At 35.5% G+C, this 27,154-nt stretch overlaps 1 protein-coding gene across 8 annotated transcripts in view; it reads left to right on the top strand.

Moving 5' to 3' along the window:
- The window catches only part of VTI1A (vesicle transport through interaction with t-SNAREs 1A), a 389,946-nt gene that overhangs the window by 90,000 nt on the left and 272,792 nt on the right, over positions 1–27,154 (top strand). Inside the window, exon 7 of one of the 8 annotated variants that reach the window (XM_074382884.1) lies at positions 4,624–4,825. The exons of the other annotated variants lie outside the window; for them this stretch is intronic. Within the exon in view, the coding sequence (XP_074238985.1) occupies positions 4,624–4,825 (202 nt within the window). The remainder of the gene's footprint in view (positions 1–4,623; positions 4,826–27,154) is intronic. 8 annotated transcript variants of the gene reach the window in all.

Raw genomic sequence — 27,154 nt, forward strand, 5'->3', positions numbered from 1 at the left:
CTATAATCAGATACGAAAATTATGAAAATAAAAGTCCTAGCAAGGAGCAAGGCTAATGTTCATGATAATCTTATTAGCATTAGTTAATGCCCTTCAAACTTTTGGCTTAAACTAATACCAGTTATTAATTGCAGAAAACATAATATGACTTCTAAAATTGGTCTGCTTAAAATGAACAAGCTTTTTTATTCTACATGTTTCATGCCATGACTGTTTGTCTACAGAGTAACTAAATATCCATTAACACCTTAGTAGTCATCAGTTTCTTATTATTACTCTACCCTTTTTATTTTGTTTTGCCAAGCATAGATTATAAATAATCTGTATTGTATATTTCAGATAGCTCTTGCCCAATACGTGAACCACAAAAATATGTAATCAACAATATTTTTATCCATTTAAAAAAATTTAGAGTCACAGAAATGTGTATTTTATAAGAGCAGGTATAATGAAAATGATTCCAAATAATTTCTTTTATGAATGGTCAGTGTTTCTCTTGGCCTGTGTTAATGACTGTCCTATATTGGTTGGTTAATGTGATGAATTCTAGGCAACCAGATAGGAAGAATACAAACAACATTGGCATTATATTAATAGTGAAAAAAACTACAGAAAACCACAAACCTTCCGAGAGTTAATAGTTATAGATAGCCCTTCTTCCCGAGGTAATTGATAGGTTGGCTTTCTGCCCTGATTGGAATAAAATTCAGCTTTGTGTGTTCTTTTCATTTGGGGGCTCATTTTTAGAGGTGACTGTTCTTGGGAAAAATGCGAATAATGGAAAGAGCCTTGAACATGAGGTCAGAGGACCAGGTCTGGATTCTAGCTCTTGTTTGTGTGACCTTGAGCAGATCATGTTAGCTCCCTGAGCCTCTGTTTCTTCTTTAATAAAATGGAAATAATATTGCCTATACCAGAAGATTCTTAAGAAAAAATGGTACATGTAAAAAATGTTTTGTATACAAAAAAATATATAAAAATATAAATATTATTATTATCGTATGTTCATTGGTGATCTACAGGCATTTATCTTTATCTCATAAAAGATAACTTTTCTTATGATTGGAATTTATAAGTAGTAAAGGAATAGGAAACAAAATGTGTTACTTTGGCAATCCTTGGGAAACACAGCACTGTGTCTATGCAATATGACTGTAATCACAGGGACCTTCCTTGACAAACAGCCATGGGTGAGCCTCTTTCCACATGGGGCTGTTCTGAGCTTGGAGAGTCTTCTTGATGTCACACCAATCAGAAGGCTTGCTTTGGTTGATTGGGCCACACGGTTGCATGTCTTTGTTTTCTTTCACTAAACTATTCATATAGCTCCCTCCCAAAGCTGAAAGAAGGCTTAAGGTACCTGAAGACTGTGTTTTGATCAAAGTTATATGGTTGAATGGGATTCGATACTTACTATTTTTGGTGTGTGCTAAAACGTAACATTCACATTAAACTATCAATATAACCAACGTGGAAATGTCAACTTAAGACTGTCCCATAATCCTACCTCAGTCCCTTTGGACTTTTTAGTAAAATACTGTGGTATTGACTATGAAGTGTGATAACATTAGTTGTTGACTCGACATATAAAGCTTGGGAACTTCTTGCAAACTACAAGACCAAGTCTGGGAGAATGAATAAGAATGGGCTTTGTGCCTAGATGGTAGTCATCAATGCTAATTCAGTTTTGTGGATGAGTTTGAAAGTGGAGTGGGAAATGAGAAGGCAAGGACAAAGCCTTTTTTCTGTTCTTGCTGCTTACTGAAGTAATGTGGAAGGAATACCTTGGGGTGGGCACCATGTTGCTTCTGTACTTCCTGCTTCCCTGCTGGTCCTCAGCCTCGGCTTGGCTTGTCCATCTGCAGCTCTGTGTTTTGATTGTGATGTAAATTTAGGAGACTCATCATTTGTTAAAATATCAGAACAGTATCTTTGGAAAGAAAAACTTTCAGCGCTTATTGATGTCTTCTTAAAGACTATGGAATGCAAGGAGGAAGAGAGGTGGGAGAGCTGATTAACTTTTGAAACAGCACAAAAGTGGGAAATGGTTTCCAGTTCCAAGTATTGGTCTGAGAGCTGGTTCTAGAACACAACAGTTTTCACCAGTGCACTGCAAAATAAGAAGAGAAGTAGAACATAGTGACTTTCTCATAAAGCAGATATTATTCATTCACAAGACTATACTTATTTTTAAGATGATGTTTTTCCTATTTTGAAGTGTTAAAGGAAAGTTGTAAAATGATTGAAATAGTAGGTAGATTTTTTTTTTTTTTCTTAGAAGAATAACAAAATTGGCATCCCAATTTTAGGCTCTTCAAAAAAAATTTTTTTAATTTTTACTTGACCACAAAATAGGAACTATGGCCTGATATACTGAATTGGAGAGAGAAAAACCCCGTCATCTGTCCATGTCATTAATCAGCTGTGTGACTTTGAGAAATCACTTAACTTCTCTGCATGTGTTCTTGTATTTGCAAAATGGAAACTGTCAACCGGCTTCTATGTATCCCTTAAGGTTGTTATTAAGTAAAATAAGATCACGTGTACTTCAGTGCTTAGAAACGAAAGACACTTCTGTTAAAGTCATCATTTTTGTAAACTACCATCAGCAAAAGTGGTTAACTTTCAGAATTATTAGCGAAGAGTTCAACAAAAATCTGGGAACTTTTCTGTTCATTAACTTGATGAATGTTAATTGGCAAATTCTATAAAAGAAAGTGATAAAGAAAATAGAATCGAGTAGAGTGGGATAGAACACTACTATGGTGTCTTCCTAACAAATAATGGAATTCATCCTCTAAAATTCTTGAATCATTTTTGAATCTTATTTTGTCCTCTAGGCAGTCATTGTCTCTTCTGGAACTCAGCAGAGAAACACATGTCCACAATGTGCTTGGTCTGACAAAAGGCAAATGATTATTTCTAAGTGCCATTTACACCCTGATATGCACAGCGTTTAATACCAGTGAAGTTTCTTCGTGGATCCTTTCTTATATGAGAAAATTGAAGAAGCTACAAGTTAATTGATGAAACATTACACTGGTTGCATGAGCCATAGGCTGGATCCAGTGTGGCATTGCTTTTAAGCTCTTGTCCTAGAATCTGTGAATAAAAAGCAGCTCTTTCTTTTTTTTTTTTTGTTACTATTAATAATCAGATATGACTTTTAGCTGTGGAGATATTCATTTTGTTTGAGGTCAGGGACTTAATACTCAAAACTCTGGGTCATCTGCCCTTTAATCTGAAATTATGATTCTTCTTTTCTCTGAAGTAAATATCCCAGAATTACAATAGGCACAAAACTAATGGGAGCTGTATTATGAACAAAGAAACAGGCTGAAAGAGAAATTGTGCAACGGCAGAAATGCAAGGCTCACTCTCTCCTTTTAATACGTAAACAGGTGGCTTAAGAGTCTCCCGACTGTCTCACCTGCACTGTAGATGGGCCCCTGTGCACCTGGCAGTGCATCCCTGGAACTATGAGAGTTTGTCTGCACTCAGCAGCCTTGCATCCTTGAATTACGATCTGTACCATTTGATGACCTTGCTCCCCCATCCCTGGGCACCAAGCCTTATAAGTTATCACCCCTTCTCTCAGTAGCCACTTCCCAGGTGGCCACTGATCTCGCTCTACAACAGAGAGCTAACCTTCTGCCAGCGTTCCTGCCATGAAGAAGAGATGCTGTGTCCTTCACCCAGGGCCCTGTGTGTGCTGATGACTAAACATGTATAGAAATAATACAATGTTTATTGAACACTTACTATAGGCCACACACTGTTTTCCATACTCTATATCTATTGCCTCTTTAATCCTCACCACAAACCTATGTAGTAATTCTCCTTTCCTCGTTTTAAAGATGAGAAAACAAGGTACAGAGAGATTAAGTAATTATGGCAACACTTAGAAACCTAGGAAGTAGTGCATGAGACCGACTACCTGATTGTATGCCCTTGGCTGGTAAACCACACGGACATATATATGGGTTTCACATACCTGGATTTTCCAAAGTGATCTATTTTAGTCAAAATAAGTCATGTTCTTACATCTATTAATTTCCTTTTCATATCATGTATTTAAAAACTGACTATACCATGTGCCATGTGCTAAGGGTACAGCTAAAGTGCAGCTTATATATTGGGGGAGGCAGACAGGCAGGATGAGACAGACATTTTTTGTTTGTTTGTTTTGAAATGGAGTCTTGCTTTGTTGCCCAGGCTGCAGTGCCATGGTGTAATCTTGGTTCACGGCAATGTCCGCCTCCTGGGTTCAAGTGATTCTCCTACCTCAGCTTCCCAAGTAACTGAGATTACAGATTACACCCACCACCACACCCAGCAGATTTTCGTATTTTTGTATTTTTAGTAGAGGCAGGGTTTCACCGTGTTGGCCAGGTTGTGATCTCAAGTGATCCACCCACCTTGGCCTCCGAAGGTTTTGAGATTACAGGCGTGAGCCACCATGCCCGGCTGAGACAGACATTTTTTAAGTTAATAATGGACAAGACCATTTCAGATAATGGTAAGCGACACAAGGTATTCAAGAGTAAGTACACCAGCCTGCACAACATTGCAAGACTCTCTCTCTCTCTCTCTCTCTCTCTCTCTCTCTCTGTCAAAAAAAAGATGAAGGCTACCTTAGATTGGCTAGTCAGAAAAGACCTCCCAGAGAAGAGCCCTGTAAGCTGAGCCTTGAATGGTACCAAGAAGTCATCGTTAAGCTGGGACAGATTCCAAGAAGAGAGAAGAGCAAGCACAAAGGCTCTGGAATGAGAATGTGCTCAGGATGTTCAGGCAACAGAAAGAAGACCAGTACAGCTGGAGTGAAGTGAGTCAGGGGACATGGTGCATGATTAGGGCAGAGTCAAGTGGGACAGGTTGTGTGGAGCCATGGGACATACAGGGGGTCTGGATTTTATTCTGAGTAGGGTGTAACAGGCATGGAGGACTTTCTTCAGGCAAGCGGCCTGATCTGAATTGTGGAGAATAGGGATTGGAGGAGCGGCAGGGCAGAGGTGGAAATGAGGAGACATGTTAGGAAGTTTATGATAGTAATCCAAGATTTGATCCTTTTACCAATTGAAATTGCCAACAGAGGAATTTGGTCGTGAAGACGCAGGAGAAATTATAAGCGCCTCAAAAGACATTCGGGAACAAAGAGCTTGAAATTTATCATTAATTCTTTTAACAATTGGCATGAGTTCCCAAAGATTCTTTTGTAAGGCTGTCCCCCAAACAAATGGGGACTTAGTAATCTTTGTGTCTCGTAGGGACAAATGGACAGTGGCCAGTCCCATCAGGCTGGCAGTAATGGACATTTGTGATTATCAATCTGGGCTGAAAACCAAGTTTATGATAACATTTTACATGAAGAATGATGATAATGATACTTATTTCCTAGAGTTCATGAGAGGCACAATAAAGTGATACATATATATATATATATATATTTGTAAATTACCTCACAAAAGTGTGTGGTATTTTTTCCCCCTCTAATCGTTTTCACTTCAGGTAAGTTCTGAGTATAAACATACATTGTCGTTTTGGTCAATTTTGCATCAATCTAAAGAGGAAATGGGTTAGTTTCTTGCCATCCAAAATGAAGTCCAGAACCATTAACATTGGCATCCCTTGGGAGCTTGTTAAAAATGCACTGTCTTGGGTCCTGTGTCAGATCTACTGGATCAGAATTTGCATTTTAACAAGATCAGCTGTGATTTGTTTGCACATTAAAGTTGAGTTAAATGCTTACTTTCCAGTGCTAATATTTAGTCTGTGTTTATTCAAACTGGATAAATGTCATTTCATTGAATCTCATGTGTGTTTGTGTGTGCATGCACGCATGTCTGTGTATTTTGCATATATATGTATCTATACACATATATGCAAAAACTTGGCCAGGGGGTGTGTGTGTGTATGTGCACATGCATGTGTGTGTATTTTGCATATATATGTGTGTATATATATATGTACACATATGTGTATATATAGATGCAAAAATTTGGCCAGGTAGCTAGCTACAGGTAATACGTACTCTCCTGACCAGGTGTGGTAGCTCACGGTTGTAATTCCAAGCACTTTGAGAAACTGAGGTGGGAGGACTGCTTGAAGTCAGAAATTTGAGACCAGCCTTGGCAACAGGGTGAGACCCCTCTCACTATAAGAAAAATAATTGATTATATTTTGCAAATGTATACTCTCTGTGAAATAATTAATATGGCTATGCATGTTAATTTAATTCTTGGTGGCACTGGATATGAGGGATGATCTTTTTAGGAGCTGTAATAATTATCTGTCTTACCTCAGGAACCTGTGAGTAGGCATTACTTGGCAGCTAGAATAGCTAGTAATGTATCCAGCAACCCAAAAGGGACTAATTATACACCTTTATTTTTGTCGAAACACATTTTATCTCTATATTTAACACTACTTACATCCTTTTTTTTTTAAAGGCATATTTACTATAATTTCCCATATATCTTGTTTCATTAGGGAAATGCAAAAATAGACTTTCTGAGTAAGAATAATACCAATGTCGTGTGTTTTCAAGTCCCTTGCATAAAATAAAATGGTTTGGGTTTCTACCCAAACCGTATTTGTTGTAGAATTGGTAGAGTGGATTCTTTCCACTTCTGTTTGAAGGGTTTCCTTGGGAGTCCTGTTTCTTTTCTATGAAGGTTGTCTCTTTTTAAAAAATAAAAATATGGATTTCTCTTCAATTTCAATATTTCCATGCTGTGTTATTGTTACCTAATTTTAAACTGCAGGCTGGGAGCAGTGGCTTACACTTATAATTCCGGCACTTTAAGAGGTCAAGGAAGGCGGATCACTTGAGCCCAGGAGTTCACCACCAGCCTAGGCAACATGGTGAAACCTCGTGTCCACAAAAGTACAAAAATTAGCTGCTCATAATGGCATGTGCCTATAGTCCCAGCTACTTGGGAGGCTGAGGTGGGCGTGATGGCTTGAGCCCAGGAGGTTGAGGCTGTGCAAAGCTGTGATTATGCCATTGTACTCCAGCCCAGGTAACAGAGTGAGACTTTGTCTCAAAAAATAACAGTCCAGGCATGGTGGCCTGTAACCCCAGCACTTTGGGAGGCCAAGTCAGGCAGATCACTTGAGATCAGGAGCTTGAGACCAGCCTGACAAACATGGCAAAACCCGATCTCTACTAAAAATACAAAAATTAGTTGGGTGTGTTGGTATATGCTTGTAATCCCAGTTACTCAGGAGGCTGAGGCAGGAGAATCACTTGAACCCAGGAGGCGGCAGTTGCTGTGAGCGGAGATTATACCACTGCACTCCAGCCTGGATAACAGAGGGTGACTCTGCCTCAAAATAATAATAGTAATAATAATAATAATGATAATTTTAAGCTGCAGACATTCCCAATTACAGAAATACGCTTCCACTGACCTGTTTTACATGATGTGTTCAGTTTATGTATGCCTTTATGCTTATTTGATCAAAATTTGAATTCATTTGACCTGAGTTAGAGAAAGATATGGAGTATTTTGAGAACACACATAATTCTTAGATTATAGTATTTTAATGAGAATTTAGATAATTTATGTATACCACTGTTTCTTTTTTTTACTTTACATATATCTCTTTTCTGAGAATTTTCAAAGGAAAAGCAATCAATAGTAGTATAAGCTTACTTTTTTCTTCTTTCTCTTTTTTAATGATTACCCAAGCTTATGCTTTTTAAAAAATCAGCTACAATGTGCTTCATGTTTAGAACTTTTTAAAGAAGCTGAACAGATGCATTTAAATTTTGAGATACCTTTTAAATATAATTATTTGTTTCCAAGTCTTGACTGAACTACTGATAGACTTTTCCTAAGTCCTCTCATTGTATGGAGATTTTGTGGTATAAAAGCAGAGTACTGCAACTTTATCACTTTCTGTGTTTTGGATCTTTCAACTCATATAATTATTTTAATCAACTCACTATAGAACTCATTCAGAAATTTGAGTGGAAATATCTGTTGAGGCAAAGTTTTTATCCCACTCAAAGCCAGTCACTTTTTAAAATATCTTATTAAACCTTTTAACTGAGTCTTAACATTCTGTTACAGATTTTTGGTCAAGTTGTTTCCATTAAATGTATTGATTTTAAAAACTTAAAACTGCCACACGGGAAGAAGAAAACTAAAGTGGTCCACCTCCTTTCCTTCTGAAGGTTTTATGATGCCTTATTATCATTAACCAGTCTTTTACTGCTAAACTTAAATGGCCAATTGAAACAAACAGTTCTGAGACCGTTCTTCCACCACTGATTAAGACCAGGGTGGCAGGTATTAGGGATAATATTCATTTAGCCTTCTGAGCTTTCTGGTCAGACCTGGTGACCTTGCCCATCTCCAGCAGCCTTCTTGTCCACTGCTTTGATGACACCCATGCAAACTGTCTGTCTCATATCACAAACAGCAAAGTTACCCAGAGGTGGGTACTCTAAGAAGCTCTCAACACACATGGCTTGCCAGGAACCATATCAACCATGGCAGCATCACCAGACTGTCAGAATTTAGGGTCATCTTCCAGCTTTTTACAAGAATGGCAATCAATCACTTTTTAAAAACCATTTTAGAAGTTTCTTCAAATCCACTGACATTTCTTCCACTTCTACCTCCTCCTCATAATTATATCTTTTCTTCTTGTCTCCTTCCCTCCCGCCTTCTCTTCAAGAAATATTTTGAGTGTTCACTATGCTGGATACAATGTGATATCTCCTGCAGCAGATATCAGAGCTTAGATTCCCCCTCTTTCACCCGCTTCTCTGTTTACTGATGAGTCATGTTTAAGACTCATGAGAAAATGGACCCAAAAAGTATTCATTACCTGTTCCTTTCCCTCAGAGCGATTTTCAGTTAAGGTAGAAGAATAAATTTCTGATTCCGTCCTATTGGTGAAAGTGGTATAAGATTATGAGAAAGAAAGTAAATATTGTATTTCACTTACTCAACAAAGTTTTGTTGAGCCCTACTGAGTGTCAGGTGCTGCAGAGATACAGAGCTAGAGACGCCAGTGAGATAACACAGTCCTGGTGTCTGGGTTTTCTAAGCAGAGAATGTTATGTCCATAAACACTGATTCAGATTATTAGCTGAAGTAGTTTTGTTTAAGTACAGGTTGGAATTTGGAAAGGCACTATGGTGTCCAAATTACTGCAAAAATAACAAATTAATACTTGATATTATTCTCCCATATAGGGACAGAAAATAGAATTCTACAGTTGGGTTGATATTAGTCATCTTTTATCCAACCATATAGATTTTAGAGAAAAGAATTTCTTTAGAAATGTTAAACTTTTTGACAGAGAAAGTTCTCCCACCAGAAAAAGTTTCTCTACTCATTATTTTGGGCAGTGGAAGGATATCTCTGCTTGAATAGTTTTTTTTTTTTTTTTTTTTTTTTTTTTTTTTTTTTTTTTAATGCTGAGAAGAATTACCTGACCAGGTCCTATGAATTTTTAAAAGTCTGTCTAGTTCAGTTGTAAAATCATCATTTTTAATGTGTAGTTATCATTTACCTTACAATACAAGCCTATTAAAGTCTGATATCTCAAAAAGCTGTGATTCTCTTCTGAAAAGAATAGAGGGGGTTATCATTTGGGCAAAGCTCTTAAAGAGTATTTTCAAGTTGTGCTTATATATTCTTTGTGAGGTCCTCTGAGATATTGGTGAGCTCCATGGTGGTAAGAAAAGAATGTCATTTAAACTTGTTTGGAGAACCTTCTCCTTAGGTGGTCCAACTGAATTCATAGGGTTCATTTTTAATCTATTAAAAAGTATTATACTCATTTTTAAAGGCAACTTCCCCATAATGCCTATCACTTTTCCAGTTGGTTTGTAAGATACACGTGGAGCCATTCTTGCTCTGTTGCATCTCTGTCAGTTGAGAAAAAGAATGAAGACTACAGCAGATTGTGAAAATGCCAATTTACTTTCAAATATTACGGTGAAGCTTATGACCTTGTTACACTATACTTATATAACTTTCTTTGGGATTCTTTTTTTTTTAAATCAAGTTTATTTTTCCTTTGAGTCTGACTTCTAGTGCCAGAAGGTTTTTTTTTTGTTTTTTTTTTTTTTTTTTTTTTTTTTTTTTTTTTTCCCCAGCAGTGTTTATGTATTTAACAGAATTTTTTGAGATGGGTGCTACAGAATTTTCACAGCATGGGTTTGCATTGGACTAAGACTTTGTGTATGACTTATATCAAGTGGAGAACTTGATGGGCATGAGCTTTAAAAGTGGCTTTTTTGTGTGTGCTCTACATTTGAAGCTTTCGTCTGTATTTCCTGTTGGGCTACAGTGTTTTCCAACGTTACCACAAGAGAACAAAGTAAACATTAAAAAATAATTTTTTTATTGAAGAATATGTTTTTCCAAGTAAAGTCCTTATCAAAGAGACTGTCGTGGTGGGTCATCATTCACATATGGCACTGTGTTGCCCTTCTGTATCTTAAGATATAAATGTGAAGTCATAATTAAATAAATATCTATTTATTTAGAGAGAGGAAGAAATATCCCAAAGCCAGAAAAGGAAAAAGGCTTTTTGAAAACTGTTTCTTTTGGAGGATAAAAAGAACACATTGTTGGGTGGTAGTCCTACCATTACCCTCCAAGTTGCTAATTTTATTGTAATCAATTGTCAAAGGTCCTGGTCTGCATTAAATGGTTGATATTTATGTTCATATAAAATATCTTCACAATGGAGCTAATTTTTTTTTCCATTTTCAAGGTTGTTTTCAATATATGACACTTAAATAGAGCACAGTAGAACCTTAGTATTTTGTTCAGCAAACAGTTATTAGGCCCTAAGAAATTAGGATGGGATTCGTCGGATGCGGACTGACTTCTGTTGATCTCTGCTATAGCAAGAAAAATACTGCCTTACATTATTATTATTAGCAAATTTTGCATTTAGAATTAAGGTGGAAGAGAAATTCAAACCACCTGAAGGGGAATATAGATTTCATGTCATGTAGGAAAAAACAGATCCTGGCATTGTCCTTGGCTCTTAGAATATACATTTCCTTTAATAAGCTGGAATATCTTGGCAAAATGCTTGTGGGGGAAATAAATAGCTATAGATTCTAATAATAAATATGATTAGTGTTTTTGAAGGAGGATAAGGAAGGTAATTCAGTCTATTTTATTATGTCAGGGAAAGGCTCAGGAAAGATGGGTCTTATGGAATACATCAGGAGAGGAGGAAGGGGGAGTAAGTAAACTGTGAGCAAAGCCAGGCTTTGGGGCAAATACATGGCTTGTGAGAATTTCTAGGGGCTTAGTTATTAAGTATACTTGAAAGTGGTAATATTTATTTTTAAAACATTTTCCATCAAACTATTATTATTTCAGAGTAACCATCCCAATTAACTTATTCATTAATTGATACGTAATTATTTAATATATCATGGAGGTTTTTAATGCTTTAAATCATAAATGTTGGTAATTGTTAATGTATTATGTGCTAAAAATAATAATGGTACCATAGGCAATAACATTTTATACTCTGCTTTAAAATTTTCAGACTACCTTCATGTCTGTTAACTCATCGTATCAATCAATAAATTTCCTTATCTGAAATGGAAATTATTTGTTCAAGCTGAGTACACTGATCTCCTGAATATTTCCCCAAATGCCATCTGCTTTCACCAACCAGAATGTATATTAAGTTTTATTTGGTTTCATGAAGGAATAGGTACTTTTTGTTTCCCTCTTTCTCATTAGCATATCTTTGAATTGTCTATGTAATGTTCAATGCTTCATGCAGATCTGTTGATGATTAGGACCTGTTCATTTGAAACGAACAAACCAGCCAACCGACAAACAGAATCTGTCCTAAGAAGGCTACACAAAATTTACAGGATGCACCAGTTTTTCTCACTAGTATTAGCGTAGGACTGTTACAGACATCCAAATTTTTCATGCAGGTGAGTTAAAGAGATTGACTGGAGTGACTTTGATAATGTAAAAAGAGACCTTTAAAAAAAAAAACCACTATGATTCTAAAAGGTAAGCATGAAGATGGACCAAGTGTCTTACTGCCTCACTGATATTGCCTGCCAGCTGTGAGTTTTCTTACTACAATGAATCCCCTCATTTTTATGGCTGTGTGCAAGATACAGTGTTTCATTTTTCTTCCTACTTGGGCTTCCTGTAGAATGCACACCCCATATAGTTCTTTAAATTCATACTGTTGTGAGAACAAGTACGTCTTTCTCTTCTCTCTTTTGTTAACTGTAAACCTTGTGGAGCAACAGTTCTTTCGTGCCCTCGCGAAGTTGCTGGCCTCTGCTCAAATTAAACACTGTAAGATTATCAGCAGGTTACAAAGGTGTAGTATATCTCTCTCTTCTGCATTTTTGTATAACGTTGTCTTGATCTGAAAAATGCTAACAAATTCAAATGAACTAATCATCTCACATCCACCCCGTGTAAATTGGGACTTTATGTCTTCCACATAGAAAGTAGGGAGAACACATATACAATTTCTGCTCTCCTTTGAGGATTAAAAAAGTTACACATATAAAATGCAGAGAAATTATTTTTTAATCCAAGTGACAAGTCAGATCACCTCTTTCACCTACAGTGAAGCAAAATGGAGTGTGCCTGGAGCTTTGCTATGAGACAGACTCAGGTTCAAATCTTGGTTTTACCGCTTAATAACTATAAGACCTTAGACAAGTTCCTTACCCTTTCTGAGTCTTAGTTTTCAAATGTGTAAAAATCCTCACATATCTTCTATGTGAAGGTTGTTATGAGAGATAAATGCAGTAAACAATATAAAACATCCAGCACAGTGGTGATTGTAAATGTTAGTTTCCATCTATACTAATTTGCATAGTAACACTAGCTGCTATAACAAATAAACCCCAATCACCCCAGTGGTTTGATACAGTGATGCTGATTTCTCACTCTTGAAACTGTGTAATGCGACTGACCAAGTGAGCAGACAGCCCTTTCAGGTAGTTATTCAGAAATCTAGGTTTCAGCCATCTTTTGGCTCTGTCTGCTCTGGGACTTTGGTGTTTATGTTTAGCCAGCAACTAGGCAAAGAGAATGGAGAAGGCATACCCACTTTTCACGCTTCACATTACTTCTACCTATGTTCCACTGTCAAAAACAGTTGAATGGTGCTACTTAGATGAGGGAGACTGGGAAATGCAGTTCCAACTAAATGACCACTTTTTTTGTTTGTTTGTTTGTTTTGAAATAGAGTCTCACTCTGTTGCTAGGCGGGAATGCAGTGGCACAATCTTGGCTCACTACAATCTCCACTTCCAAGGTTCTAAGCAATTCTCCTGCCTCAGCCTCCCAAGTAGCTGGGACTACAGGCATGTGCCACCATGCCCAGCTAATTTTTGTATTTTTAGTAGAGATGAAGTTTTACCATGTTGGACAGGATGGTCTCGATTTCTTGACCTTGTGATCTGCTCGAATTGGCCCCCCAAAGTGCTGGGATTACAGACGTGAGTCACCGCGCCTGGCACTGAATGACCACTTTCTAATCACAACTTTATACCAAGAAAGATGGAGAGCAATATAGGTGGGGTGGGGGGCAGTTTATCTACCTCTGCCATAGTGTTTATTTCTTGCGTACTTCACTGCCTGATACATCATCAGTTAAAATCCTAGCTATTAACAATACAGTGGGCAGAAATGGAGGAAGAGATGGCTTACAGGCCAGGTCAGTGGTTGTAATCTAGTTTTTGTGGCAAATAAGACATTTCTTATCTCTATTCTGTTGATAGATACATTAACGAGTCCGATATCATCTGCTTTTCTATCAGGCATTTATCTTTATTCACTTCTCAAATTTATATTCCTTAGATCTGTAACAAAAAATAATTCTGTTCTGTATGTTTTTATCTAAGTGGTGACAATATCTGTAAGTCAGCAAATTTATATATATCATTTCTAAAGCATATGCTAAAAGTACGCTGCAGACTCTCACACCCCAGAGGAACTTAAGGAAACTTAACATAACGCAATGTCTGGATGGGATCCTGGAACAGAAAAAGGACATTGTGTAAAAACCAAGAAAATGTGAATAAAGTTACTGACTTTACTTAATAATAATGTGTCATTATCAGTTTGTTAATTCTGACAAATATACCATAGTAATGTAAGTAATAATAGGGGAAACTGGATGTAGAGTAAATGGAAACTCTGTGTACCATGAGCATAATTTTTTTGTAAATCTAAAGCTATTCTGAAATTAAAAATTTATTCCAACAAAAGGACATTACAGTCACAATAGTCTTCATATTTATTGAGTAAATTAATAGTAAAAATTAATGCTCTTCATATTTGGAAAAGTAAATTAATAGTAGAAAGTTTATTTCTACAGAAAGTTTATGTTCTACATTGTGTAATATCATCATGGTTGGAAACCTGGCTTCTCTTTAAAAATTTTTTATTACAATTGTAGAAAATTTGTTCTTTCCAGTAAGGACAATTTTTGTTCTTATGTCTGTTTAAAAGCACCTTGCCCAGGTTTGGGCACTAGTAAATCCTCTAAGATACTTGCTTCTTCTTTCTTTCCTCTCACTTTTCACTTCTCGCTAAGTGCTTCTAGTAATTACAAAAACAACAAGATGAACTTTTACTCGACTATTAAAAGGATTAGGCTAATCAATCATTCAGTGTTATGACTCCAGGAAGTATTAGATGTATATGGGGACATGGTCCCAACATGGTCTATCCCCACAAGCCATCTTCAAGATGCATCAGAATGAGTAGACCATTTTACTAATTAGAAGAATGAGAGTTAATATTTTTTTTTCTTTTTCAATCTAGAAAAACAAGAGCCTGTGATAATAATAGAAATGGTAATGTAAGAATAGTAAGATTATAGATTTCTTTCCCTATTCTGAATTTTCTAAAATGTTACTATTTAATTTTACAATTAGAAAAGAATTTTTCTCTATAGTTGAATAAATTGCCCAAAATCTATTCGTGAAAAATTATTTCACATCATAGTTTCTCAAAGATACATGCATACACACACAGCATACACAGAGACACAGGATGGGAGTGGGGAGAGACTCCATATGTCAGTATCATGAAGAGGCCAAACACTGGTAAAACATACTTTTTACTTACGTTTGTTTCTCCTTATTTAACTGCCTGAATTGTGTAGCAGTAAGCTTTATGTGTAAGGTTCAATATCTCTGAAAATTCTACAGCAACAGACTTTTGAAACTCTTTCTATATATACTTTAAACTTCCTTAGCCTATTCCTTTGGATTATTCTGGCTTCATAACAGTGATTTCCTGATTTCTCCAAACACAACTGTACCCATTTGAGCAATATTTATCTGTGAAAGAGCATGGAAGTTAGAATCCAGATTTGTTGACCCTTGAGATCTTCTATTGACCTTAGTAGGTATTAACTTTTTAGATCAATAAAGAGCTGTTATTGACCTCAAAGAAAAGTCAATATCTGCTTGTTAATTTGCAGTTTGAAAATTTTATACATTTTGTTCTTCATTATTACCCTACTTATTTCAGCCTTTAAAAAAAATGTCTCTACTGTTTTCACTAGAGATCATAATGTCTAGATCAACATTTTAGTTTTGGTGTTTAAGGAGATAATCATTGGACATGGTGGTCATTTACGAGTGGTTCATTTTAGTTTCTTATAAAATTACAACTGTCTGAGATTCATACTGTTCAGGAAAGTGAAATGTACTTAATTGTATTTGATTTACTGTTGTTATTAATGTTTTAGAAACAATTTTAAGTAACCTATAGCTCATGGCAAGAATATTCTGATGTGTATATATGAGAAATGAAAAGACAGTTAAATTGGAAACAAGTGGTCTGAAAAGAGATTAATAATGTTTTGCTTCTCTGTGTATAAATGGAAATAATCTGTGTAGATTGAGGTTTAGCATACACTTTCCATGTGGATGAACATTTAAAGCTTTTAGGTAAGGATTTCTTGTGTGGGTCTGAATCTTAGAAGCCTATGCTTCTAAAGTTTTATTAAGTGCTTAAGTTTTAAGTATTGGTAGAGAAGTCACTTTTCACATCATCATTGTTTTGTATATTAACATGGAAATGTCAAGTTTTGCATAACTTGAAATGTCTCAGAATTGCCTATTGCTGAAATTCAAATGTCAGAACAATATTTCTGCACATATATGACTCTGATATTTCAACTGTAAAAACCTCATAAATGATTCAGTATCAGTTTGGCCTTGTTATGATATAACTTTTAAAAGAGGCAGAGTGATTTAAATATGTTTTAGAAAATGGTGGTCTCATTCATTGTAGACATAAGACACAAATCTCTCAACTCATTAGTGGGCATTAATTTTTTTATTATGTTACCATTTGGCAAAGAATTTAAGTTTTCATGAGGATTCTTTTAAGTATTTTGCACCATTGTAAAAATGAAACTGTTTCATTTTTTAGCAACAGGATTGGCTTATATCTTATCCTAATTTGTAGTATTAATTGTTTTAGAGGGCTCAATACTTATTGTAAAGGATTTTTTTTTTGTTTTGTTTTTCAAGAGGTGAATGCCTTCTAGGACATAAATAATAAATAGAGACCAAATGGCCTGTAGAAATAAACTTTCTACTCTTAATTTACTCTTCCAAATTTTGCATGGCATCTATATATTTAAAATTAAAAGTTTACAGCTGGAATAAGCCTTGGGGTTAAGAAACCTGACTTTGTCATTTTACACAGAAAACTGAATCTTGATGTCTAGTCCCTATTTATTGTTACTGGCTTTAAATTTTTTATTTGAAAAACTCAATATTGTTGACCATTACTGATATATTAACAGTTTAAATAAAATATCTTTACTGGTCCCAGTTTTATATTAGGGATTTTTTAATTTATTTATGGAAGAAAAGCTTTCCACAGGGGAACCTTATTACTTGAAGAATCTTATTTTCATGCATATTCTTAATAACCTCTTTTACTTTCTCTTCTAGGATATAAAGTTTTGATAATTAAACTTTGTCAACATTTTAATATGATAAAATTGATATGTTTGGTGGCCTGCTATTGCAGAAGTTTTAAAACATATCATTAGGGTCATAACTTGGAGTGTGTACCTTGGCTTGTTTCATTTTTTTTCTCTGCTAGGAGATTAGTGGAAAATAAGCTCTGTAAATTAAATTTTATTGCAAAATTATCTTGCGATGTTCAGCAGTAAAGATAATATTGAGCGATAAGGCTGGAGTGGATTTTGTATAAAGCAATTACAGCATGAAGACCACAATCTGAATGAAAAATATTCCTCAAGATTTCCTATAATCTGTAGACACGTCATTTTGGAATGTGTTCAAAATTGCCTCATTTTATGCAGGTGATTACAATACTTAAAGTATATTCCAATTTGAAAATAGCATTACTGAATAATTTTAAGGATCATTTGCATATGGTGGGAGGAACAAATTATATATATATACTCACACTTGGACAATTGTTATCATTTCAAAATGTTTCTCCACTACTGGAGTTTTTTCTGTAAAGCTTGCTTTATCCAGTGAGCTCATCTCTCTCTTTAGATAACGGCATATGAAAGGTAGGATCAAAATGCCTACTGCGTATTTTGCTCTCACCCTGGCATGTGTGGAGGAGGACTTCTGCTCCAGGGCTCCACCATGTAGCTGAAGAAGCACCTGGTGCTTTAATAACTTTATTTACACCTTAGCTCTTGAATTTAGCCTTTACATAGCAATTAGAAACAGCTAAGATTAAAGATACTGTTCTTGAATGACGGAGAAAAGCCTTGGTTTGAAAGGGCTTCCTACAAGTAAAATCGAGGAGAAAATATGCAAGCATGTGTGCGTGTGGCCACCCACCCCTCAACTCCTGTTCATGTGTGTTTCCTGGCCTTGTGTTCTTCATTCCCCCCAAATCAAGGCACTGTTAGTCAATATCAAGTGTAAGCAAATCAATGTCACTAAGTACTGGAATGGTGGAGACAGAGAAATCACAGTGTATGGCAGTGTCAGCATTGGGCTTCATCCCAAGGAAGTGAAAATCCAATAGCATTATACAGTAGAAATTATTAAAAGAATCTGTTTCCTAATGGGCAGAGGATCCTGTCATCCTTTAATTTTTGTTTAAAAAAAGTCAGCCCCTTTAATAAATAATCATGTAAAAGGGGAAAAGAAACTGATTTTAGAAGGAGTTACTTTTTACTTCTTTACAGGGAGCTGGGAAAAGACAGCTTATTGATTCAGTATACATAAATACTTATCATAGACTTATTGTGTAGCCATTACTTTAGGCAATTCATTCAGCTAAACAGCCTCTAATGCTATCGTGAATGAAGACTATAGAGGTTTATCAGGATGAAAATAGCCCATTAAGAATTGATCTGAACCAGTTTAGAGAAGCAGAGCCTGAGACCAGGCCCGTGCAGCTCCAGCTAGTAAAAGTTCACTTGGTGCTGGGCATATACCAGCTCCACAGGCCCCAACTTTATTAGTGTGGAGATAAGCTGATTAGGTCTTGTCAATCAAAGGTGCCCATATCTCAATTGAGAGACACACACTCTCTCTCGATTTTTCTTTAAGCATTGAAGCAGGCAACAAAGAAAGAGATGTGTGGTATGCATCCCTACGGTTGTCACCATGCAGGGTGCAAGGGTCCTGTGATGATGTGGTGACTGTATTAAAGAGTACATCAATTTGTTTTAAAGTGTTTTGATTTTTTATGGTGGCATTAAGAGAGAGAACATTGTGGTTGCAGCTTTACTAGAAAGCAAAGAGTTCTAGAAGAAGAAAAAAAAAGTGTTTCTTTGAAGCCTACCAGGGCTTTGAATCTTGCTGTGCCAATGGGCGCTTAAGTGCCCCCATAACTGGCAACCTCAGATCCACCATCAGCTTAGGAACTACCATCCTCTCCAAATTATTCATTTAAAGGAATAGGAAAAGACATGTAAATTGACCTAAGCAATATTAATGCTGATTGACCGCAAGTGTTTCTTTCTTTAAGTGATTTCAGATTTTGGTTGAACATATAACACATGTTGGTTATACTGATGTGCCCTGATTCCGTCATAAAGAACAGAGATACTTCTAAATTTTGCCCAAGTAGAGATTGGCAACATTGCTCCATTTAATTGTTTTGTACATAATAATGATTGCTTTACTTTGTATATCTGGAAAATAAACCTGACTAATAAATATAGGCCGTCAAAGTATAATTCTGTAGGGCTTCAGCTTGAGACCTCATCATCTCGTCAGTATTGAGAAAAAGGTAGAGCGATGGTGTAGGGGGAAAACCTGGCCTTTTGTTCTTTACATCTGAAGTTTGCTCACTGCAGGCCTCCTTCCCACTTCAAATGCAACAACAGAAAGGAGGCCTTCCTCTTCTTCCCTCACCCTACATGCACCCCCCAGTGCTGCCATCCCGCACAGCCACGTTTCCACAGTGGATTATCTCTTTATCAGCTATTCTTCCCTTCACTCCATTCCTTTTCCACTAACCAATCAGGCAGCCCTGTTAGGAAAGACTGGTGCTTACTACAATAAAATGTTAATTCTGTGCACACAGAGCCACACAGCCATTCTAGATGTTGCTTGTGACAGAAAAGCATGCATGTACCCCAGACTTGGAGAATAACTGTTGTGTGTCTTGGGAGAAAAAATTGGGGGAAATAAAGATGTGATGGGTAGTCGTTTCTGAAATGGAAAAGGTATTCTGTACTTTACAGTGCTGATCGGCCAGAGTGGCCACACACGTGTGTGGGGATATACTCATGGGTACCTAGAAACATGCATCCTGCTCTTGAGGCATCTGAGATAGTAAAAGCTAGTGTGTCACTTGTAGTTCTCACTGACTTGGACGGGAGTAATTGCAGAGCTGACTGTGGTCCACTGAGTGTATGATCTCGTAAGGCTTTCTGACTCTAGAGAGATTAGGATGAGTGATGCTTAGTAATGGGTGTACTTTAATATATAAATATTTTCTATTCAGGATTCTCTGCTTCGAGACATTTTATTACTGGATTATCTTAATAGTGATAATGTCTTTAGATTACTTACTAGGGTTTTTTTTTTTTTTTAATAAGAAAAAAATAGTTGCAACTTTCCAGAAATACCTTTTTTAAAAAGGTAAAAGGAACTTGGCTCAGCTCCTGCTCATCGTTTAGGTTTCTAATTTAATGTTACTTCTTTACAGAAGACTACCCTGACCACTCTTTCTAAAGCAGCCTTCCCCTGAATCTTACCAAGCTCCTTCCTCGTAACGTTGATTGCAAGGAGTGACCCATTATTCCTTCTTTGCTTGCCTTCTCCAAAAGAATGTAAGCTTCCTGAGGGGCATTTTGTTGAATGATTGAAAGAAATGGGCAGCTATATTCCTTTACTGCAAATAGAAATTGAAGTGCTTATTTCTTTTCTTTCCTTTCTTTTCTTTTCTTTTCTTTTTTTTTTTTTTTTTTTTTGAGATGGAGTCTTGCTTTCTTGCCAGGCTGGAGTTCAGTGGTGTGATCTCGGCTCACTGCAACCTCTGCCTCCCCGGTTCAAGTGATTCTTCTTCCTCAGCCTCCCAAGTAGCTGGGATTACCGGTGCACCACCAGGCCCAGCTAATTTGTGTATTTTTAGTAGAGATGGGGTTTCACCATGTTGGCCAGGATAGTCTTGATCTCCTGACCTCGTGATCCGCAAGCCTCAGCCTCCCAAATGCTGGGATTACAGGTGTGAGCCACCACCCCCAGCCATAAGTGCTTATTTCAGAAAGTTTCTTACTAACCTTTAGCATTAAAATAATTATGGCCGTTTCTCATCCAAGACCACTTTGAAGAAAATTTAGTGTGGTTTTGTAACATTTTATAATTAATCTTTGTCTCTTATTGTATTGAAATTCTTAATACCTTCAAGTAGTTCTCTCAAAAAAATTGTTTTTAAAAAGAATATTGTGTTTTAGTTGGCAAAGTTATACTTTGTCTTGTATTGAAATTTTTAATGCATTCAAGTAGTTCTCTGAAAAGTTATTTTTTTAAAAAAGAATATTGTGTTTTATTCAGCAAAGTTATAATTAAGTATACTCTACTTAAGTCAATCTACCATGCAAACTAGTGCATACTCATTAATAAGCATTTGGTGGTAAAGATTTTAAGCCAATAATGAATCTGGGTTCCTTTTTTAATTTGTTGCATGCTTTAGTTATTGAGCTTTCTTTCTTTTCCACTGTTTACCCATTCCAGTTTCATAAGTTTACTTTGGTAATTGTTTTTCAGCTATAAAATTAATAGTGAAAATTAGGTTGCAGTTTGATAATGTCACTTTATGATGGATTGGGGTATAATTGTTTCGCTGAAATTTTCTAACAAGGAGTAGGCAGAAATGGTTGGACTAGGGACATTTACTTGTAGTGTCTTTGTGTAAATCTCAGTTTTCCACTTTATTATATGATAAGTAAAACACAACCATTTCTCTTTGATTGCCTGCAAGGATACAACAAATACTTAAACTAATCAACATTAAGCTGTAACCATCATCAGTTCATAAAATTGATTTCTGAAAACTGGTTACTTTTTATTTAAATTTGGAAGTTTAACTTAAATGGGAAAAAGATATTTTAACATGATTCTCGGATCACTGATAACTGGAAAATTCTATTAGAATAATATAGGAACTTGCACAGCAAAACAGATCATGCTGACAATCAGCACTTGAAAAAGCATTCTGGAAAAAAGTCTTTAAAGAGACTTTAGGGAGACCCTAGAAATATATGGAAGAATATTGCAAACTAAAGGCTGTTTGTTGTCTTCTCTTTCCTTCTCAGAAAGATTTTTTTATAAATAAAGGAATACTTTTCTCAGTTGCTTTTATCATCAACACTTCACTCTCCCAAAATTTAAAAATCTATCATCGAACTCTGTTACCAGAATTGACCAATTCTACTTGATGTTCTTAGCTCCTGAGATTCAACTTTTTTGTTTCATAAAAGCCAAAGGAGTATTCTGAGTCATTTGATGAACTTTCCTTCAGAAAAAATAAAATAAAATAAATAATGGCAAATGCCTATTTTTCTGCTTCTCAAATGACCTTTCAAGTAGTTGTCATATATTCCTGAGTTACAGCTGGTTTATCAGGAGCAAACAGACAGACATATCTTACGACATTGCAGGTTTAAACTATCATCATCCGGAAACAATGATGTTTTATTATTTAAAAGCTGTCTATATTTTCTCATATTCTTCCTTTAAGCTTTAGTGTTTGTTCAGGAATTAGAGGGCCACAGTCTTCTGTTTCTCTATGTTTACCTTGCAGGTCTGCTTGGCAAATGTTTCTTTCTGAAGCTAAGTATGAAATGTGAGTATATTTAGGATAATTAAGTCAATTTACTCCAGTTTGCTTTGCTTTTAGACTGCTATATTTTCCTAAGTAACAAATACCAGGTAACTTCCAGAAATAGAAGGATTTAGAAAGTAGTATTATCTCTCTGTGTGTGTGTGTGTGTGTGTGTGTGTGTGTTTACACACACATATGTAACTATATAAAACAGATTTTCTTTTATAACATCATCTGAGTGTCTCTTGATTCCGATAGTTTTATCATAGCAATCACATGTCGTGGGGGTTTCTTTTATACCGTTAATAATAACTAAAACACAATCATCTTCCTAAAGGAGAGAAGGAGAGAGAAGAGGGAAAAGGTGGAATTTGAAAAGAGGGGAAAATCTGTTCCTGTTCCTTCCCTGAGGCTGAACTGTTTATCACTCTATCCTCATTCGATGAAAGTGAATTTTATAATAAAATTTTCCCTAATCGGGCACTGTCAGTGGAGGTGTCTTATCGCTGAGAGGAAAATGACACCGATCCTATCGGAAAACAGAAACGATGTCACCATGTTCCCAATCACAGCTCCTCAGCCCCCATATCTACCTTCTCCACAAACACCAAGCAGTGCTTTTTTCATAAGAACATCAAAACCCAGCAAAGTCATTAAAATTGCACCCGCGTAGAGTTGCAGGGACCAGCCGTACTAGCACAAAATGGGATGTGGGAAAACAGACTCTCTAAATGTGCTAATTCCATTGTCACGTGTTTACGGCTTAATTTTAATCAGTTAAAAAAGCCACACATTGCAATAAATTGGCATTATCTTCTGTGACACCAGAAGACACAGTTGGTTCAAGGATTTAGAGGGTCACTGGCAACAGTATATAGTATTACAGACAAAGTATTTTTACGCTTGAACTACGGTAGCTAAGGTACAATCCCCAGTTAAGACTGCAAACAAAGACTATAACCCACATTGCACTAAGTTCAACTTGCAGACCACCTTCATCCTTGATGGACTTTGTATGCAAAACAAAGAATTTTGAGAATTTTTTTTAAAGAGTCATTCATTCATCATATAAAAAAATTTTTAAGTAGCCTTTCAGTGCTGTAGCCTTATTGCATACTTGGCAATAGACCAAATGTTCTTCCCATAGTTCCTCTCAGTAGACTTGTTTTCCAGTCCTGATGTTTCACTGACTGTGTTTACATTGACCATTCGACTTGCGAGCCCAAACAAAGATACATTAACACGCTTGAGGAAATGCAAACAGAAAATAGTGTCATTGGCAATTGTTGAAGGCCAACAATGAAAGACTGTCTCTAATGGTCTTAATTTATTAACGTCAAATTAGCACCAATATATTTTTACACACTTAAGTTGAGAAAGTACTGAAGTAGAAACTACTAGCAAATTTAATTTTAATTTGTTCCATGGGGTTATTCTTAGGGTATACATATCTCTGTTTTAAAGCAGAGTGATCCCTTGATGTGGACTGGCTATTCTACATGAGAATATCTGTGAGTAGTTTTTGGACAAAAACAATTTTTTCATAGTAAGATACAGTGTATTACTACAGTTCTCAAATTTAATGTTTTAGCTTTGTAAATTTTCAGTGCATTTAAATATGATTTTTAAACAGGCATCATGAAGTTTATTTTTTAAAACTAAGGTGATTAAAATAACTACTAAAAATTGTAAAATCGTGGTGGTTAATGAAATAATTGCGAGTGGAAAAATTTCAGTTTCACACTGAAAATAATTTTTTTTAATTGACACATCTGACCTTGAGAGAGAGAAAAAATAAATGCAACTACAACTTGTATGGAATGAAAAGAGCCGTTGGAATTAAATCACTTGGCAGTGACTGAAAAATTATCATCTGAGTGCCTTTTGTTTTAATTTTGTTCAGCGCGTTATTGATTTCTGTATAACAAAAGCAATAGAAAGAGAAGATGAAGTCATAGTGAACCAAACAGAAATAATTTTTCCGTGCATTGTGCTTGTCTTCACTGTGAGTTTACTTTTCTATAGTCAATGTCAAATTGATCAGACCTCTACTGTGTGATTGAAACACGTTTAAAAAAAAAAAAGTCATATCGTGAGGTTAAAACGGTTAAGTTGTAGTGTCACTGAAACAGTTTTTCTGATTACGTTCACTTTGCAACAGAGCCTGAGTTTTTGCACTTCTTCCCTGTTTAAACAGCTTAAGTAAATTTACAGGGTTACCCCCCACCCCTTTTTTAAATAATGGAGAAGAGGAATTAGTGCAAATTTTGAACATGGTTCTTTTCTCCGTTAGAATTAGCAGCCACCTCTGCCTGAAGGGAGAAAAGTTGAGAGTATATAAAAAAGACTTTCCTATGTGATGGCTCCTGGCTTTTTAAAGGAAATACAAAAATACAAGAAAGTTAACTGTGTACAATGGAATGCAGGCTTTCATTGCAGATCTAAAAAACAATGGTTTTATTGACTTTTGCTCAAACTTTACTAGTAGCAATGAGTCTTTGCCAATAATTTTTGTTTTCTTTCTTTTTTAGGAGATGGGCTAGCTTAAAACTTCAAATATACATATACTTACATGTATATTTACCTCATTGAATGCTAATGTTAAAAAAGTGGTGGGAGCTGATCACCTATGCTGCCGTAGAATGAAACAGCTCCCCCTCTTGTATTTGACCAGAGACTCATAGTATTATATAGATTGAAGATTTATGGAAATGAATGTATTTATCAAGTTCATACATGAGGCAGCAGAACCCATAAAACAGTAGGCTTCTGTTTAGTTAGCTTAACACAATTGTTAAATTGGAATAATCTTTCTAATTTAAAATTTGTAGTGTATGTATTTGGTGTTTTTTAGGGAAAAACTATCTTAAAGAGATCATCAGCCACAATGTCATAAGTTAACCTGACAGTAACAAATATTGAAAACATGGAATAGTTGGCCACAAAACACCATGCTTCTTTAGGTTTATGAAAGTGAAGGAAATAGAAAATTTTTTTCTGTATTCAAAGGCAATCTAAAATTCATCTAAAAAGGCTTTTGATTTACACATTTTATTTATATTTACTTTCAATTTATTTGAAATCATTTTGCAAATAGCAGTGAAAGTCATGATGCAATAGAAGCTAAATTCTTTCATGTATACCTCTGATCATTTTTCAAAACTGTATTATATTTTTAAACCCTTATTTACAACTTACACGACGACTGGCTGTAGTTTGCGCGTCATGCTGTATTATACTTTTCTACACATAGGCTGCGCCATTGAGCCACTAGTTAAAGAAATGTTTCTTGTGCTGCCTGTAATACTTGGGAACAGAAATGTGGAGGACACGGAAATCAAGGTGACGGGCTATCAGTTTTTAAAATGTGTGTTACTATAATTAACATAACAAAAAAGAACATATCTTGATACGCATCACTTGTTTAATCTTTTAAGATATTTTCTAATAATTTTCAGTGTAATACTTTCAAAACCTCATTTTAAAAAGTTTTTATTTATTATTTCCCATAGATATTAGTAAATATATAATAAAAATCTAAATGTATTAATGGAAAAATATAATTTGTAAGCATGTGAAGTCATATTGGTATATTTTGAAGATTATTTAAAATTTATGATAACTTAAAAGATTAACATTAAAACAACTTTAAAAAGTCAAATATAATTAACATAAATATGTGCTTGGAAACTTTACATTAAAATTTAGCTATTTAGCATTCTGCATTAGAAATTTGTGAAGTCAAAGTGAGTATATATTTTTTTTAATGAAAGATATGAAGCTTCAATAAATCTAAGAACTGGTTTGTTATTATTATGCACTGCATTTTTATCTTTTATTTCCATTCATATTGAGGCTAGCTAACATATAAAAAACCTACAGTAATATTTCTACTGCATTTTTACCTTGTAATTCAAGAAAATGTTAAAATAACAGAATTAAAATAACATTTATGACTGCATTGCAGTTAAACACGTCTTAACTTTTATATGTTGGAAAATAAATTTTAAGAATAATCAAATACTTTTGTCAAATACATGAGAAAATTTGACTTTATCTGTACATTTAAACGTTCTTTAATCTTGCATCTTGCAGATTGGCAGATTCTGGAAACTACTCCAGGACTATTTCTTTATACAAATACTCTGTGTAAATTATTATTTTACTATTTAACGATTAGAGTGATTTATGAGAAAAGTGAGATATTTTTCTCTACTATAATAATAGTAGAGAAACTTGTGATTGAAGATTTAAACAGTGATATTTACCATTTTACCCCTTAGCAAAAGTTATGAAAGTATTAGTGTCATAGGCAGATGTGGCTCTGCTTGAATTTCCAACATGCAAGAACTTGCATGATCCAGCTCATAAATGCTGCTTCATGAATATTCCATCACTCGATATGTGAATCTTTAGGGAAGAGTTTATAGAAAATCTGTTTGTCAGCCCGTTATGTGTTGTGGGGGGTGGGGTGGCCTTTCCCAATGTTTATATTGTTGCTAACTTGTCCTACTGATAACTTGGACATAGTATCTGAGATTTTCATTAAAAAAAATTATTTGGACCTAGTACAACATATTTTTTGTAAGACATCTTTTTTATATCTCCTAATGTTCACTTCAGATGCTATAATGTAATTTCCTTTGTTTAATTTAGACAGAGTCTCATTCCGTTGCCCAGGCTGGAATGCAGTGGTATAATCACAGGTCACTGCAACCTCGACCTCTCTGGCTCAGGTAATCCCCCTACCTCAGCCTCCCAAGTACCTGGGACTACAAGTGCACCCTGCCATGCCCGGATAATTTTTCTATTTTGTGTAGAGACCAGTTCTCACCATGTTGCCCAGGCCAGTCTCAAACTCCTGGGCT

The sequence above is a fragment of the Saimiri boliviensis genome, chromosome 12, assembly GCF_048565385.1.
Source record: "Saimiri boliviensis isolate mSaiBol1 chromosome 12, mSaiBol1.pri, whole genome shotgun sequence".
In the NCBI taxonomy this organism is placed as follows: domain Eukaryota; kingdom Metazoa; phylum Chordata; class Mammalia; order Primates; family Cebidae; genus Saimiri; species Saimiri boliviensis.